Source organism: Amaranthus tricolor, chromosome 17 (assembly GCF_026212465.1).
Source record: "Amaranthus tricolor cultivar Red isolate AtriRed21 chromosome 17, ASM2621246v1, whole genome shotgun sequence".
Taxonomy (NCBI): domain Eukaryota; kingdom Viridiplantae; phylum Streptophyta; class Magnoliopsida; order Caryophyllales; family Amaranthaceae; genus Amaranthus; species Amaranthus tricolor.
Genome location: NC_080063.1, coordinates 18,703,980 through 18,722,010, shown reverse-complemented (window position 1 = coordinate 18,722,010; position 18,031 = coordinate 18,703,980). Strand labels below are relative to the sequence as shown.

The following is an 18,031-nucleotide window of genomic DNA, read 5'->3' as shown; positions in this document are numbered from 1 at the left end:
AATGTATTATTTAACTTGAATACAATTTCATTCTTACAACAAACACATATAATAATTGAAAAAATTATTAGCATATGAATTTTTTGAAACATATTACAACACCTCTAAGGTATGAGCAACTAATATCTACCGCATTAGGATTGTTACTACAATCAAGTTAACATGTGCATTTTTCCTATGGAGTACGATACTAAACCAATTGATTTCAAGTATCGCAGACTTATATATATCGAAAATGACAAAATCTACCATCATGAAGTTAAATAAGAGAAATATAAATTGTTTAACAAATAGCTTTTTAATTGATTTTTTATTTTTTACGTTTGATTTATTAAACAAACAATAAAAATATTAAATAAATAGTTTTTAAGTCAGCTAAAAAACTAAATTTTCAAGTCAAAATCAAAATATTATTCTTTATAATATTTTAATTAAGTTTTGACTTTTACTTTTTTTTTTTCCTAATAGTCGATGGGGTAACAACAAAATTCTTTTTCAAATGTATTTCCTTTAACAATTGATTTAAGCAACTGTTTATGAGTCGATACTTCGGACAGTTCTGGCAGTGGTATGCTACTTGATTCTAATGAGTTCTAATTCTTTATTCTCTTTTAAACTCCTGAATTTGCTAGTCATTTTATCATTCAGCGAAGATCCTTTCTTTTGGAAATTTGGTGATTTCCCATCTGCATTCTTCTGCATTTTCTCGATATAGAAACTTTCTTCATGAAAAAGAAGGTAGAATTTTCTCTATTAATCTACACTTCAATTATGTTTTTTAATCTCAGTATTTTCTTTCTTGGCATTTGATTTTATGCAACTAAATTAGGTTTTGCTGATAACATTGTGATGTGGGTTTTGTTTAAGGTTTTTGGTTTTCTACATTTTTTCTTTCTGGCAATATTCTCTGTTTGGTCATCCGGGTTTTTCTCAATTTTGAGCAATTTGTGCTAATATTGGATTTTTTTGTTTATTTCCCTATTTTTCTTTTTTTTTTCAAAAAAAGGAAAAAAAAGAAAAAAAGAAAAAAAAGATTAATCTTGTTTAGTTTGATTGATTGAATTTACAATCAAGGGGAAGACTAATTGGTATTTTATTGATTGAATTGGGATTTTTTCTGTAGAAATTTAAAGGCTTCTGTTGGCTGAGGGCTCTTATCATTTTTATTGTTAGAGAATTCTGGGTTTGTGCAGTAATTAGGTTTCAGAAATTTGGATTCTTAGGGTTTTTTTTTCATGATTAGGGCTTTGTTGCATATAAAATATTCCTTTTTGAAAATTTGAAGGAGAATTAAGAATTTTGAAGGTTAAGGTTTGGCAAGAAGTAGAATTAGGAATGTTTGTATGAATTACATGGCTACATTTTGTGGGGAAGAAGTAATCTAATGAAAAGATGGCTTCATCCCCAAATCCTCAACCTAATGGTCCTCCAAGTCCTGTAATTCCTATCCTAACATCAATTCTACCGCCTATCGAATCACCTCCTGATGCGAGCTCATTTGTTCCCCCTCCTTCCAATGATTCTCCACCACGTCCCGAACAAATTCCTCCGCCTCCACCCTCACCACCACTTTCACCACACGGTCCACATTCGTCTCCTCCACCATCACATCCTGGCGCTTCTCCACCACCGGCCTCTCCTCCACCTCTTGAAGCATCAATGATTACAAAATCACCCCCGGTTGCTTTCCAATCTCCGCCTTCTCCAAGCCTTCCATCTCCCCCGGATCCTCTTGGTTCCATTCCGGTCTCTCCTCCACCTACTACTTTTGCTTCTCCTCCGCCTGTGGACCCTTTGTCGCCTCCAACACCACCAACATCCTTTCCATCTCCTCCGATACCACCTTCATCCTCTCCTTCTCCTCCAAGTCCTCCATCTGACTCTACTCCCACTGGCTCAGCACCAAGGCCTCCTTCAAAATCTGGAAGTTCTGGCTCACGTGTAAGAGTCAATCCTGTTGCTCATTCGTCAAAAGATAGTAAGACAGGAATAGCCATCGGTGTTGTGGTGGGTGTTTTCATAATTGCCTTTTTAGCACTCATATGCTTGCAAAGGCGAAGGAAGAGACACACCCGATATAATTCAATGTATATGATGCCTTCTCCATATACCTTTTCTCCTACTTCGGGTAACTTTTTTGTTTGAATTTGTATCTGATTGGTTGTGTACTGTTTTTTAAATTGACTGCATGATTGCTGATATCCCTGCTTTCTTTCCTTGATTATGTGTTTTCTTATGGTTTATGCATTTGATGCACTAGGACATTCCCTTTGAATTTGCCCATTCCTTTCCTGAATGCAAGAGTTTTAAAAACATTGAGCAATTAAAGGGAAAGAGGAGGAAGAAGCAACATCCTCCATTTGGATACTTCATGACGTGAATAATCTAAGCGAGTTTAGAAGGTCAGATAATGATATGATGCATAGGCTATGTTACTAATGTCGGATACATGTATGTGTCCAAGTGTCGGATACGTCTAAATGTTCAATTTTACGCCTAAAATGAAGTGTCTAAGTGCCATACCAATGCCTGAGCATCAAGGATTGGACACGGGTACGTAAAGCAAAATGAAGAGTCCGAGTAACATAGAACATCCAAGTCCAAGTCCCTTCCTCCAAATACCGCAAATGACAAACAAAACCAAATGAGAACCTAAAAATGCCATCTTATTTTACTTCATTGTTTTAGTTAAGGTATGCATCCAAGTTAAAAACACTAGACCATCTTTTCAAATTAAAATGTACTTTACCACTAACTATATATCTAAGTTTCTTTTTCTTCTTAATTTCACAAATTACTGAAGCTCAGTAGGTAACTTCAAATACAAGGTTATACATTTTAAATCAGTGTTTTTTTGCCCTTGATTAGAGTATAGCAGTTTGACTTTGACCATCGTTTTTCCGATTTCGGCTGCTAGAAACTCAAAAATTTTGTTGTAGTCAAATGTCAAAATATAATGTTCCGTTCGATTCACGGAGTAGAGAAAATGATGAAAATGTTGCGTGTATTAGTGATGACAAGGGCGGAAATCAAGAACCATTTGCTTTGAAATTTTCCTTTTGCTAATGCTTGCAGATACGATTGTGATCAATTATATTTCAAGTGTAATTGAATACTACTAAAATAACTGCTATGGGATGTTAAATTGTCTTAGGCACCTCTTTTATAAACCAAAAGGGCGATGGCGGAGAATTTCTGAATTTATCATCAGATAATCCTGGAATAGGCAATTCTAAAACTTGGTTTTCATATGAAGAGTTGAGTGCAGCTTCAGATGGATTTGCTGCAGAAAAAGTTTTGGGGGCTGGTGGGTTCGGTTGCGTGTACAAAGGGTGTTTGCAAGATGGAAGAGAAGTAGCTATAAAGAAGTTGAAAGATAATAGTGGACAAGGAGATCGTGAATTTAAAGCGGAGGTCGAGATTATCAGCCGTGTGCACCATCGTTATTTGGTTTCCCTTGTGGGTCATTGTATTACTGATTCTCAGAGATTGCTTGTTTATGAATTTGTTCCTAATGGCACACTTCATGACCACCTCCACAGTAAGTAAGCTTCGTAGAAGTGTTATAAATTAAACCGTTTTAGTGCCTTAAGTATAGAGGTGTTTCGGGTTATCGGGTCAATTTTCATCACGTGTTTCGAGTCGATTCAAAAGCGGGTTTTGAGTCCACATTGATTTTTACATAATTTTTAATTCATTTTCTAGTCGGGTCAAATTGAGTTCGGTTACAAGGTCCTGTAAATATCCGGTCATCGGGTCAGTTTTGAACACCTCTACTTAAGTATTATATTCATGCATGTGTCTGACTCATCCATTTCTGCCCATTTAAGCTCATCGGTACCCATGGGAAATTCAAGTTACATTGTTCATAACATACTTCCGATTAAACGATTTGATTCTATTACCCCTGTATTTCTATATCATCGGATAAATCAAATTCAAAATGACTAACTGCATACTAGGATGTCGTTTTTGCACTGTCCTGAGTTGTAAGAGTTCCTCTTATCTCTGCTTAACTTTGGCGCTTACAGATACTAAGAAAGCACCCATGCAATGGAATTTCAGAGTCAAAGTTGCCTGTGGTTCTGCTCGAGGAATTACTTACCTGCATGAAGACTGTAAATCTTGCTCTTCAAACTACTATTTTTTTATATGTTGACTTCCTTTTACTCTATTAACACATCTAATACGTTCTCTTTTATTCTCCGAATTTCTCATTTCCAGGTCATCCACGGATCATTCACAGGGATATTAAATCCGCTAACATTCTTATAGATAACAACTTTGAAGCTAAGGTATGCTCCTCGCTGTCTCATTTTGAAGGGAATGCAGTAACTTTGTTAAATTAAGCTGGACTTATTGTGAATGCCAGCATATTAACAGGGAAACACGAGGTGCACACACTTCATAAGTCAAGGAGATATATATTATTCCAAAACCATATGGCAATGGGAAGGACTCCAATAACTTATATTTAGTGTGCACACCATGTTCAATTTGTCGATGTGGGATAAATCATCCCAACATCATTATTGGAATTACGAGCTCGTAAACTGCATTCGAAACTAGTAGATAATACATGAAAAGCTTGTTATGATGCTCAATTTGTTGGTTTGAGCAGAATTTATATTTCATGACTTTAGCCCTCTGCTGTGAATAGGTAGCCGATTTTGGGCTAGCAAAAATAGCACAAGAGCTGGAATCAAATACACATGTATCAACGCGTGTCATGGGAACATTTGGGTAGGCAATCTCGTCTGTTTATTTTGTTTTGTTCATATATATTCCCTCAATTCCTCTATCTTGATAAGTTTGCTACATTTTGCTTTTTTTGATGTCTAATCTGTTTTGCTACATTTCCATTACGGTGCATGTGACCATAATCTCTATTCTCATCCCATCCACAAACTCACTCTCTTCTCTTCATCTCATCCATACACCTTTTTCAATTTTCGTCCACTTGTTTTTTCATCTATTTCTCCCATTTTCTTCCAACTAAACGTTCATTTAATAAGGAAATCAATATGTAGCAAAATTATACAGACAATGGACTAAATCCTTAGAAGAAGTCAATAGTTTTTACAGAGTACAAGACGTTTCCCTACTCTTTCCAGAATTCTTGTCAATATGTAGGATCATCCGTAATCACTAAGATATCGTCTCTTTCCCTTACTCTTTCCTTCGTGATTCATTCCATTTAGATAGGGGTGTGTCAGGAGATTAACTGTACTCAACTCTATTTCAGCAAATATGCCTAATTTTCATCCAAACGTAGGATACCGGTGTAAATTTTTGGGACGGAAAGAGTATAATTGAGGATCTTTGATGTTATGCTACATTAGCTATTATGTTAGTTGCATGCATACTGTTGGGGCTTGACATTTCCATTTATTTGTTAAACATGGTGTCTCTACAGCTACATGGCACCTGAATATGCATCAAGTGGTAAGTTGACGGAAAAATCTGATGTCTTCTCTTTCGGGGTGGTGCTTCTGGAGATTATAACAGGACGTAAGCCTGTTGATGAAACCCGGCCACTAGGAGATGAAAGCTTAGTTGAATGGGTACGCTCGCTAATTGCTATACTACTTGACTTGTTCATTCCTCTTTTTAGACTCTGTTCCTCTAGTTTTTAGACGTGTTTGAATATGAACATCTTTAGGCTCGACCTTTGATGACCGAGGCATTAGAGAACCAAAACTTTGATGAACTTGCCGACCCAAAATTGCAAGGTAACTATGACAGAGGTGAGATGTTCCGGATGGTTGAAGCAGCGGCTACCTGTGTACGGCATTCGGCTATTAAAAGGCCAAGAATGAGCCAGGTAAATGCTTATTAGTGTTTTCTCAAATCCCTTTAAAACATATGCGATAATTCTTGTAACAATATTCCATTACCCCAATGCCGTTGAATGTCTCCTCCCACTTAGGCAGGGTTTTGGGGTTTAGATTTTTGCAACCTTATAACAAGCATCATTTGCGACTTTACATAAATAAGAAGTGCAATTCTTGTAAATAAAAATGAAAATAGACGGAACTTCAAAAAAAAAATTGAAAATAGACGCAAGAAAAAATTTCTAGCTTGATCACCTAAGGTAGAACAACAATAAATTGACTTTTTTTTATTCCCTACTCTCTGAATCATAATCTGATAGGTGGTAAGAGCATTGAATTCAATGAACGAGCTATCAGATATATCAAATGGCATGAAACCAGGCCAAAGTGGGATCTACGATTCAGGAGAACAATCCGCACAAATTAAAATGTTCCGAAGGATGGCATTTGGAAGCCAAGAGTTTAGTTCAGAATATCAAAATAGCCCACAATGTAGCTGGTCGATTGGAGGGAGAAGTGGACTAGCCGGAGATAGGAGTGAACAAGTCTAAGTCATGAATGTGGGATCGTTTCAGTTTTATGGTTGATCGACACTCATGAAGAGACATAGTCGATGCATGCCAACAGCTAAAAGGGAAAGATGAATCCGTCTGCTTGAACTCGACGTCTCGACGATGTATGGAGAGTTAAAGAATGCTTAAAAATTGCAAGACTCCGATGACTTTGTTCCGCCTGAGGAGAGCTCAATACAGATGTTTATATCAGTGTAAAGATCACTTTTATTTTTTCTTCTAAGATCTAGCCGTTTTTAATGGCTATAACATGATTTGATGTTGTTTAAGGGTGTGCTAGCAATCTTAAATTATAATACCCTTATTCTCCTTTCTCATTGAGTATTCTTTGGCTACTAATCAATTCAGTATTCTGTACAAGTTAGTGTCCGGGGAAGGAAGCTTACGGACAAATCATATTCGTGCCCCCTCCAAGGAGAGGGCTGCGGACTCATATGGAGCAATATGTATTCTTTAATATGTTAGTTTACACAATGATATGTAAAAAAGTGAAAATGCAATTTTTTAAAGTCTTGTACTACTAAATCCTCTTTTAGATGAATCATGTTGTTTGCTCATCTCCAATACGACTCGACTCTGATACAATTTCATCTAAGGTTCCATAACGAGACAAACAAGTTCATGATTTGGTGTTTCTTTTAGCGATCAAAGTTGAACATTTGCGATAGCGGAAGGATGGTGTGTTCCGAGATACAATGGGAATATATCTTCTAGGCCTTTGGGAGAAATTTGATGATATCTTTTGCACCCATGGAAGGATTTCGATTGCAATAATCGATCTACAAACAATCATTAAACAAAGGGGATGTTAGATGAGGACTTGGGCATATATTTGATTCCTCTTTCAAGTAGATTCAGGTCTTGTGCTAATACATATATTTAACTAAATTCAAATCATTTAGAAAAATAAATAGTTTTTAGTTTCAACAGATTATGAAAAATTTCTTGGAAATATAACAATCTTATATTGTACTAGATTAATTGTTCATGAAGCTTATCACGTTAGACTCATTTCCTAAACGAGTTACAACTTAAATCTAGCATTTAAAAAGTTTTTAAAAATGGTACTAAGTTGAAAAATTCTCCAAAAAAAAAAATCACACCTAATGATTAATGAATGTTTATTTTAGATTGAAGATTGAGAACGTATTTAATCTTATCCTTAATCAACTTTTTATATTAAAACGATTATAACACAAACTGGAAAAAAAAATTATTCATAAACAATGTCCAATCAACAAAAAATAATTTCATTAAATGCAATTAAATTCAAATTTAAATTTATCTACTCTAAATTAAAGTTAATTTTCTTATTTATAATTATAGCTATGATATACTTTTCATTAGTGAGAAATTAAGAATTATAATTAATCTTAATATTCTCTTTGATCTTCCTCCCATTACACAAGTAAATGGTCATAGTCGTCGGGTCTTGTGAACTAAATAACCGTTTACATTATTTCCAAGACGAAATTTGTGTTCAATTGTGGATGCCCCTTTGTTCGACTCTCGGTCACTCGGCCAGTCGGCCTACCCTAAACGCCTTTTAATAAAAAAAATAAATAAATAAAGTAAAAATAAACCATGTTCTCAAGTACACTATAAAAAGATGATAATGAATCTCATTTGCTCACACAATTAGTTACCCCCGCCATTTCTCCACTGCCTTTGCCCATTTTCCGATGACTCAATCCATGTTTACACAAAATCTACAGATACGGGTGGGTATTAATGGAACCTGTTTCGGATTAGACAGGATTTCGTCTCTCTCGGTACCCATATCCATATCCGCACAGCGCCCAGGTGATTATTCCACCTTTTCTTTTGTTTGGGTTGTTTTTCATTCCTTTCATTTTGATTTGATGGGCATTCATAGTATATTGTTTGTTATATACGGGTTATACTGTGTTAGAGTATAATATATTTGGGTTCTCAACAATTTGCTCAAGCTTTTGGTTTGGCTCGAGCTTTTGGTTGTTTTTTTTTTTTCCTTAATGTATTGACAGGAAATTATGGGTTTTATGTGAGGGGAGTATTAACATATAATATATATATATATATATATATATATAGATGTAGGATCAAATGAGAAGGATTTTAAAATGAGAAGGGTGAGAAGGATTTTTGTTTGATTTTTTTTTGTTACTATATATACAAAAAAGATACTATGTTATAAATTTAAGAACATTTTAAAAATTATTTCATAGTTACCTTTCTGTGTAACATAGTAACTTTTACAATTATGAGTTTTTGGCTCAATCGTGACCATAGATTTTTTTATTTTAGTGAAATCAAGGGTGTAGAGTCCTTCTTAACCTTCTCATTTTCAACCACTTCTCAATGGATCCCTCCCCTATATATATATATATATATGTTGCTCCAACCATAGTATTGATTTGATGGGTTTTTAAGGGAAGAATTTGAAGAAAAAAGTATCGATGAAAGAAACATGTGAATGGGATGAGGTGAGAAATCGAGTTTGTGGACGAGAGTAGCAGAAAGAATGTAGCCCTGTAGATAGCATATACAAAATAAGTGTGACAATAAAGGAACAAAGTAGCAAACTGATAGAGAAGGAGGTATGTGTGCTTATGCAAATATTAATCTTAGTAGATTGTAGTGGTTCTTGATTCTTGATTCTTAATTCATCACCATCATCTTCATCATATCCACTTATTCATATATCTATGATCAGGGTCTGAGAAGGGTTAGATGACGGAAAAATATACCCTTATCAAAGGAGATAAAAGGCCAATGAGACTCTCTACGTGTTACTTTGTTTACATATTACTGGAACCAATTTGGTTCCAAATTGAAAGGAACATAGTAGGATGTAATGGACCTTGATTGAGTAACCATAACCGTTGTTCAATTTAACACGTTTGATAGACGAATTTGGGTTGAATTGTTTCCTGAAGGCCGAAGCTCAATTGTTTGGCCTTTGGGATTTTATTTTAGGTTTCCTAACCTTAGTTTTAAAAGGTGCGCCTACGTGCACTTATGAGGAGGGTGTTGGACCCGATGGGTTGGCAAGGTAGGCTAGGTAATTCCTTTAGTCGAGCGCCTTGAAGCGCCTTAGAGCTTCTTTTGGTCTTGGCCTCAGGAGGTCATTCTTGAGTGCCCTAGAGCCTAGGCTTTGGGACCCTTAGCCCCTTGGGGTGCCTCATGCCTTTTAAAACCAAGTTCCTAGCTTGATTTCACATGTCATTACCTTTTCTTCCGGTTTGTATGAATCACCCCAACTCAGGTCTCTGAAGAGAGCTTAAGTTGGGGTGGGGTGGGGTCATAGGAGAGTACTGTGTTGTTTTGTCAACTATGGCTTACTTTTTCGCTTTTGACCTTTGTCGCCTCACTATTGAATGGCTTTGATTTGTGCCAATTGTTAATCTTCTCATCTAATTTCTGATTTATGAGTGTCACAAGTTAATCCTGCAACTTTTTGTATACAAAACACATTTTACTGACACTGAACGATGTTGGTTATGCCATATTCTGTCTTTTATTCATGCCGTCATTGTCTATTTTTCTGTTTCACTTTTGTTTGATACTCCTCTTAGAATCACTTATTTATTATGTTAAATACGCCAAATTGGTTTCTTTTCGCCTCTAGTGGAGGTAGTATATTTCTATGATCTGTTCAATAAGATTAGATTGGTGATCCAATGATCTTGTCGATGTATCCTTAGTTTCAGTTGGGCAGTGGGTGATGTCATATGCCACCTGCCTTCATTTAAGGTGGTGATTCATACTTGCTGTGCTGTCTGCTCATATTTATATGCCAAAACTCCTTAGTGGGTCCACATCTCCGCAAGTTATTTTTCGAATCTTCTGTCTGGTGACTTGGGATATGGCAACGCTTTTGTAGGTTGACAGACATGTTGGTTTCTTTTATAAATTTTTTCTTATAATTTTCACGGTGTAGGGTTATCACTAATTTTATTCATCGCTTATGGTTTACTCTTGACTGGATTCACCAGGTTGTTATCTCCAGAACTTTAACAAGTCGCAATATCCCTCTTCTAATGTCTGTGTCAAGACCGCTCCCATTGTTGCCAATACTTGGAAAGAAGGTCATGTCAGAGTTTTTGCTCTTGATGCTAAATTTTCACAGGAAAATGCAGTAGAAGATGGTGATACAAAAACAGAAGATGGTCTTGAAAGCTTGGATAGTCATAAAATGATCCGTGTTTGTGATAAATTGATTGACGTTTTTTTGGTAGACAAGCCCACTCCAACAGATTGGAGAAGATTATTAACCTTTAGCAAAGAATGGGATTCTATCCGACCCCACTTTTTTCGACGTTGTCAAGAGAGGGCAGATAGTGAAGACAACCCTGAAATGAAACATAAGCTACTTCGGCTTGGAAGGAAATTAAAAGAGGTAGGAAAAAATTGTAATTTGATTAGAGACAATTTGAGTACCATGACTAAATTTTCTTGTGCGCAGATAGATGAAGATGTCCAAAGGCACAATGAACTTCTTAGCGCTGTGAGAGAATCCCAAGAGAAAATAGCTGAAGTCGTAGCAAGGCGTCGTAAAGATTTCAATAAGGAGTTTTTTGTGCATCTTCACACTGTAGCTGAATCTTATTATGACGATCCTGCAGAGCAAAATGGTTAGAAATCAAAATTTTTTTCTTAGATAATCAAATACTTGATTGCGTCCTTTGTAAAATCCGTTTTGTGACCGTGAACGAAACCGTATTTGTGCACAATCAACTTCCTACCATTCACCTTGTGCGCTACCGTTTTTAATCAGGGATGTCTTTTTGAGTATAAAAGTTCAAGTTCATCAAGTGAACATGTTATGCTATGTTTAGTCGGCTAAAATTTTTTCTTACCAACATTGCTTATACATATCTCTTGTCCGCTACCCTGTTTAATTAGGGATGATGAATTTTAGTTCCAAAAGGAAGCAATTGTAAAATTAAGATGTCAAATTTTCCATTACTTTTTATGCATTTTCTGATGGTTCCCTACTTGTTTCAATTAGCTAAAGCACTTTTTCACGCGCTTTTGGAAGATGGAGGGAAGAGGATAGAATTTGGATCTGTTCAAGTCATAGTATTAGATGTTATGATTTTAGATTTACGCGATCTTATCCCGGAATCCATGTATACATCTTATTGTTATTTTTATGCTCGTTTTCCCTTCCGGAACTTTTTCCAGATCTTTTATCGTCCACTATTTTCTCTACCGTCTTTCCCGATCTTGTTTTGTTAGTAATGAGTACTTTTTTGCAAAAATAGCTGTAGCGAAGCTTGGAAACATGTGCTTAGCTGCTGTACAAGCTTATGACACGGCTTCTGAAAGCATAGAAGCTCTTAATGCTGCTGAAGTGAAGTTCCAAGACATCATCAATTCTCCCTCCGTAGACGCTGCATGCAGAAAAATAGACAGCTTGGCTGCAAAAAATGAACTCGACTCTACCCTTGTTTTGATGATAACAAAAGCTTGGTCAGCTGCCAAAGAATCAAACATGATGAAAGATGAGGTAAGATATCGCTCGTTAAAAGCTTTGAATTAATTTTGGGTATCTTTTCTACTTGAGATTGGCCTTTTCTCTTTTGTGAACATGGTGTCTAAACTTACATAAACTGTGAACACCTTGTGATAATTTTGATAATTTTTATACCATATCTAGCCCTGGACCTCCAGTTACTTGCAATTGATGTTTGTGATCAATTGTTTGGTTATGATCCTCCTTCATCTCTAAAAATTAGTACAATAACGGCCCGTTTGGTTATTGCCTTATCGATACTTATTGGTGGTAACGAGAATGATTTTTAGTGTAGATTTTCAAAATATGTATCGTGTCATTTCCATGATAATGACTGCCCGTTTGGTTAATGGTATTAAATGGTGATAATGGGAATGATTTACAACATAAAATTTAATTAAAGTTCCATATCATTCCCATGGTAATGGAACTTTTATCACAAAAAAGTTTTTTTATACAAATTTCCATTACCACTAATATCATCTCTCCCAATGGTAATGCATCGTAATGAAATTTATGAAGAAATTGAGATGATTGAAGTTGGACAAGCATGACCATCAAGGTAGCCAAGAGTTTTTTCAACCAAAATTACACTAGTTTTTCATTCCCATTACCGCCGTTTATTACTGCCTACCAAACGGGCTGTGAAAGTTTGGTCATAAAAAAGTTTTTTGTTCACCATTTTCATTACCATCTTTTACCAATTTTCAAATGATAATGCAATAGAATGAATTTTGCGAAGAAAATGAAATTGTTGAACGAGAATGAGCATGACCATTAAACTTGTCAAGAGATATTCCTATCAAAATTACACTAACTTTCCATTACCATTCCCATTATCAAACGGGCTATAAAAGGTTATATGAACCCATATGCTTGAGAAATTCGTCATTTAAATCCTTCCCCTTTTAGCTGGATTGTTGGGTTTCTTGTATATATATCAGTTATTTCTAATAAGAATAGCCTACTTTTAACTTGATGTGTGGAGCCTTTATACTTGTTTGCTGCAGCCTTTTCTGCATGATGATTATCCTCACTTTCATATTTGTTCCTAATTTTCGTCTCTAGGTCAAGGATGTGCTTTATCATTTGTACAAAACAGCAAGAGGTAATCTTCAGAGGCTAATGCCAAAGGAGATTAGGATTGCGAAGTATCTTCTAACAATCGAGGATCCCGAGGAAACACTTTCCGCTCTACACGATGCATTTACCCCTGGAGAGGAGCTTGAAGGAAACGATGTCGATAACTTGTACACGTATGTATCTCTTCATTAGTTTATATTGAAAGTTCCTTTACTCTTTTTTAACATTTTACTAGAAAAATTCGACTCATGAGGATGTGTTCGTCTTGCTTTCAAAATCGTTCGTTTTTTCATCTTGCATGATGCTCCGTTGCCCTTTATTAAAAAACACACAGGACTCCAGAGAAACTCCATACATGGATAAAAGCAGTGGTGGATGCATATAATTTCAGTCAAGAAGGAACATTAATTGGAGAGGCAAGGGATTTGATGAATCCCAAAATTATCGAGAAGCTTGAGGCATTGAACAAGATTATTCGAGATAGATTTTTGTAAGTAGAAGTGGAAATTTTTCTCCATAATCGAAGGTTAGGAATAGGATTGTTCAAAGATCGACACCCGCATTTACATCATACTTCAAGGTTTAGAAATCTCGTAGAGCTGGGTTTGCCATCTCGACAAGAAAGAGAAGATCAATCTGCATAATAGGACTGTTCAGGGTTTGTTCAAGATCCACACGAACGTTATACCTCCGGATTCAGAAATCTTGTAGAGCTCAATCTACCATCTCGACTCGAAACCAGGTTAATATTTATCTACATCTAAAAGGAAAACCCTGTATTTACACTTGATACTATGTATTCTATACTTACTTTTTCCGGTATATCTCGCTCAAGCTATGAACTCTATAAAATACTTTATCCATTAAAAATACTAACTTCATCCATTAGAAATACTATATTTGATATGGTATAGTCGATGCCCGGTAGAAGTAGGAGCTCTAAATGACTGCTCATTGTGCACATGCCTCTAAATTACACTATAAATATAACTATTAATTTCAGAAAAAAGAAAAACCATATAAATCGGAAAAATTACAATAAAAATAACTTTTTATTTCTGTAAGCGGTGAAAATCAAATCACTAAGTTAACCCATGATTCGCTAGACAATCGGGTTCATAAGATCATGATCCGATGGTAGATCCCATAGAAGACTATCAGTACTGAATATATTGTTACCATTCCTTGTGTCCTTTCCTCCTTGAGACTCTTCGCCATTTTCGTCTTCGAGTTTCAAGTGTCCTAACTGATCTCCTGCTGTAGAACACATGCTTTGGTTCCATGGTGATCCATCTTCTTCAGCCCCAAATGCAGAATGACCATACTGAAATCCGGAAAATGGATTAACTTGAGCTGATGTTGCTGCTATTCCTACATTGTGTTCCCATGGGTTATTTGACATCATCATATGATCTGGTTGTTGTATAGCTTTTGATAACCCAAGTTTGATCTTTTCTACATAATCTTCTTTAGCTTCTGGCTTAGTATTCATGATATATGTAGGATTCATATTATTACCTGCCGGAAAATATATAAAATAGAAATAAAATTATTAGAATCACGTATTTTTTAATATTTTTAGACTTCGATCATCAATTTAAGCTTTTAGTTGAATTGGTCTCTTGATATGATATCTTAAGTTAACATGACAAAAGTGTTGCAGGTTTGAATCTATTTAACACCATGTATGAGGAAGATACGTATAGCATATCATGGGGTCTCGATCTTATATACTTTGTAGAAATACATCAAATGTAGATCTAAATACGTGTTGGAAAACAACCCACATGTTATCCCACATGCCACATCGAAGAATTAGAAGAGGCTGGTTGACTAACATATATATACTTGATGGGCTACTTCTAATGCCAATTGATTTTAGGATTAACTCTCTTCGAGTTTGTATGCAATCAATTCTTTTATATGGATCTGTTTTATACAAACCCAATAACAAATTCCGCAGAAATAAATAAAAGAAATAAACTTGTTTTCTCGGTCTAACTTTACCCTGTGAAGTGGTTGGTTGTAGCTGAAAATCGATGCGTTTTTTGGTGAGCAAGTGAAGCATTTCATCCTTGAAACATCCTAAGGCTGCTTCTGTTAGATTAGCAACCTGTGGAGGTCCTAAGGTTGTAGCAATTTCTGCCATTAGATGGGAAAATGACTTGTGTGTAACAGGATCGATTCCCATTCCTGTTAGTTTCTTCTTAAGTTTTGTGTTCCAATGGTTCTTTACATCATTGTCTGTTCGACCCGGAAGCTGTGCAGCTATTAGTGACCATCTGTGAAATACAACCTCATATTAGCATCACATTTTATCGCATTTGTTAGGTTTGTTTGGTTAATGGTTGTTGAATAGAGTTAATGGCTGGTTGACTAGATGAAAGTATTGGTTGATCTGCTAGCCGATAAGTCAGTTGTTTAAGTTAGCTACTATAGTGGTGTTTCTTAAAAATTAGTTGTTGGTTGTTAAATGGTTGACAACTGAAAGTATTGGCTGATTTGCTAGCTGATAAACTACTTGTTTAAGTTAGCTGTTATGGAGATGTTCAGTTTAAATTAGTTGTTCGTTGTTGGATGGTTTGGCCAACTAGAAATATTGGTTGATTTGTTGGCTAATTAGCTAGCTTTTTAAGTCGGTTGTTATGAAGTACTCGGTTGAACTAGTTGTCGGTTGTTGGTTGTTTAGATAAAAAAAAACGTGGATCATAAATCAGAAGCCAATAAAAAAACTATTCATAATAGCTTATTGGTTTTGGCTTAAAAGTCAGCTTAAAAGCAATTACCAAATACGTTTTTAATTGTTTGACCAACCAAAAAAATCAAAAGTCGAACAAAAACCAGTGAAAGTCATTTTTCAAATGCACTTCTTATCAAAATTTTACATATTCTACGATCACTTGTTTTTATTGAATTCAATTTCTTATGATTTTGCTCAGATAAAAAGGCAGATGTAGAATACAATCGAATGTAAGATAGTCGCTTAAAAATGTGGTTTGTGTTCATACCTATTGCCCACAACTGCATGAAGTTTCATGATGGTTTCTTCTTCTGCTTGCGAGAATTGTCCATGCTTAAGGTCTGGTCTCAGGTAGTTGGTCCATCGAAGCCTACAACTCTTACCACATCTTTGAAGACCTATACATATTAAACATAAACAAACTTTTTAATTACTATGTTGTTGCTGTTTTTACATTGCAATCTGAAATCAAAAAAGTATAAATCTTTGAGTCCATCCAAATAAAGGATATGTAAGTAGGAGAAAAGAAAAACGAAACAGAAGTTTGACCAGCATTCTTGGGTATTAGACGCCAGTTTCGTGTGCCATGTTGAGCGATGTAAGATGACAGTTTATTGTCTTCTTCGGGAGTCCATTGTCCTCTCTTGACATTTTCCTTCTCACAGCATGGAATTCGACCCATAATGTCAAGATCTTCTTTGATCTTCCTCGCCTTCTCAATCTTTGTGAGTTTTTTCTAAGAAGTCTAGGACATTCAAGAAAAAAGAACGTTGGTTTTTTGATAGTTCAAGGGTTTAATTAGTACTTAGTAGTACTAACTACTAGCAAGTAATCAAAGGTTATGTAGAGGGATTAAGGAAATCAAAACAAGATTAGAAATGGTAATTAAGAATTAGTAATTAGTTGGAGGAAAGGGATAAAGAGAGGTGATATTAATAAGGAAGAGGATGGAATGTATTATTATTGAAAATTTTGAAGGATTAAAGTAATGAAAATGAAGGGAGGGAAATAAGCATTAAAGGTGCATGAGTTGATTAAAGAATTCAACGCCATTGCGAGCGTGTGAAAGGAGAAGCTGGTAGCTCACCCACAATACACCTGGTCAACACACTAATATTGGCTGCTCTTTGGATGTATATGATCATCTTTGCACCATTATCACTCACATCATCATCATGTTATTTTGATGAACAATGACTTCCTTTTGATCAAGATGCCAACCATCATCATCATCATCACAAAGTGTGCAAAATTCGGTTGCGGCATAGATTTCAAATGAAACGAACTGATATTTTACGCGTTGTAAAGGTGTAAAGAAACTATGTCTTGAACCTGTTTCGAGGATTTCTTGTGCTTTCGGCTCATATTTGGTGATACGTTCGCATCACTTTGTTATCACATCATTGTGCCGCTATCGTGATTGCATCCGTCAGAGCATTTTGCATTTCGCATCATATTTCTTATGAACCATAGGGGTAAAGGGGAGCTATCTTAGGACAAAGATCTATCACAACTCAATCGAAAAATTACAAAAAGTGTAGTATATATGAGTTATTTGATCCACAAATATTTATAATAACTATGTTTAAGTCATAATACCTAGTGGTCTTCTTGTCAATATAACCAAATGGATTAAACACTTAATGTAGTTTTTTTTAATTCCTTCACCTAAAATTCTTTTTGTGATGTTATTATGTTAATATGAAAAATTTGGCCCCTCCATACCTAAATCCTAGCTTCGCTTCTAAATATGAGCATTGATACGGTTATGCTCATGATTATTATTAAGAAAATTTGCATTAGGTACATCCTCGTGTTCATGAGGACTATCTAGTATCTAAATCTTCATCATTAGCATTATAATCGCCTACTGCCTACATAAGAATAGTTATCACTAGAATCTTCATCAACCTCATAAAGCATTTTCATCAATTAAGCATTAAAAACTTTATTGGATTAATTGGTAGTGTAAAATATACTTTAGTTTCTACTCCAAATACTAGAGAAAGCTATAAAATATATCATGTTCTAGCCACTTTATTTTGGAAAGAAAATATCGCCTTTTTCCATAGTTTAGTCAAGTCGGACAATCAAACACATACCCGTGTTGGATATGAGCTCCCGAACCCATGTAACAGAGGTCACGAGAAGATACTCGAAGCATGGACATTGTCCTGGCTGCAGAAAGCAGCATGAGTCTGTTAATGCAGGTACACTAAGAACTATGTTAGCCCTGAAAAGAAAACTCAAATCTTTGTGATGTTTGAATAGGCCGGATTATGGATATTTTACTCCAGCAATT

General features: G+C 35.5%; 3 protein-coding genes across 3 annotated transcripts; 2 read left to right on the top strand and 1 right to left on the bottom strand.

Moving 5' to 3' along the window:
• The first annotated feature begins 746 nt into the window (after positions 1-746).
• LOC130804780 (proline-rich receptor-like protein kinase PERK8) lies at positions 747-7,073 on the top strand. Its single transcript, XM_057669373.1, has 8 exons — positions 747-2,128; positions 3,155-3,541; positions 4,032-4,118; positions 4,225-4,295; positions 4,661-4,743; positions 5,417-5,564; positions 5,663-5,824; positions 6,155-7,073. Exons 1-8 carry the CDS (start codon positions 1,393-1,395, stop codon positions 6,383-6,385), a joined length of 1,905 nt encoding a protein of 634 aa, XP_057525356.1. The 5' UTR covers positions 747-1,392; the 3' UTR covers positions 6,386-7,073.
• An 807-nt stretch (positions 7,074-7,880) lies between these two features.
• Positions 7,881-13,886, top strand: LOC130803615 (uncharacterized protein At4g37920). The gene is made up of 6 exons (XM_057667801.1): positions 7,881-8,209; positions 10,384-10,787; positions 10,854-11,022; positions 11,656-11,900; positions 12,975-13,162; positions 13,324-13,886. The coding sequence occupies exons 1-6, from the start codon at positions 8,089-8,091 to the stop codon at positions 13,481-13,483; spliced, it is 1,287 nt and encodes a 428-aa protein (XP_057523784.1). The 5' UTR covers positions 7,881-8,088; the 3' UTR covers positions 13,484-13,886.
• Positions 13,887-14,020: 134 nt separating this feature from the next.
• On the bottom strand, positions 14,021-18,018 carry LOC130803617 (transcription factor MYB80). Its single transcript, XM_057667803.1, has 4 exons — positions 16,279-18,018; positions 15,998-16,127; positions 14,997-15,271; positions 14,021-14,507 (listed from the first exon to the last, which is right to left on the bottom strand). Exons 1-4 carry the CDS (start codon positions 16,409-16,411, stop codon positions 14,092-14,094), a joined length of 954 nt encoding a protein of 317 aa, XP_057523786.1. The 5' UTR covers positions 16,412-18,018; the 3' UTR covers positions 14,021-14,091.
• Between the last annotated feature and the right edge of the window lie 13 nt (positions 18,019-18,031).

Coding starts and splice junctions, on each gene's coding strand:
- LOC130803617 (XM_057667803.1), bottom strand. CDS start 16,411: ATGGGTCGAATTCCATGCTGTGAGAAGGAAAATGTCAAGAGAGGACAA. Junction 16,128..16,278: donor TCTAATACCCAAGAATGCTG/GTCAAACTTCTG, acceptor TAATATGTATAG/GTCTTCAAAGATGTGGTAAG. Junction 14,508..14,996: donor ACAACCAACCACTTCACAGG/GTAAAGTTAGAC, acceptor ATTTTCCGGCAG/GTAATAATATGAATCCTACA.
- LOC130803615 (XM_057667801.1), top strand. CDS start 8,089: ATGACTCAATCCATGTTTACACAAAATCTACAGATACGGGTGGGTATT. Junction 10,788..10,853: donor TTGGAAGGAAATTAAAAGAG/GTAGGAAAAAAT, acceptor TCTTGTGCGCAG/ATAGATGAAGATGTCCAAAG. Junction 11,023..11,655: donor CGATCCTGCAGAGCAAAATG/GTTAGAAATCAA, acceptor TTGCAAAAATAG/CTGTAGCGAAGCTTGGAAAC.
- LOC130804780 (XM_057669373.1), top strand. CDS start 1,393: ATGGCTTCATCCCCAAATCCTCAACCTAATGGTCCTCCAAGTCCTGTA. Junction 4,744..5,416: donor CGTGTCATGGGAACATTTGG/GTAGGCAATCTC, acceptor GTGTCTCTACAG/CTACATGGCACCTGAATATG. Junction 5,565..5,662: donor ATGAAAGCTTAGTTGAATGG/GTACGCTCGCTA, acceptor GAACATCTTTAG/GCTCGACCTTTGATGACCGA.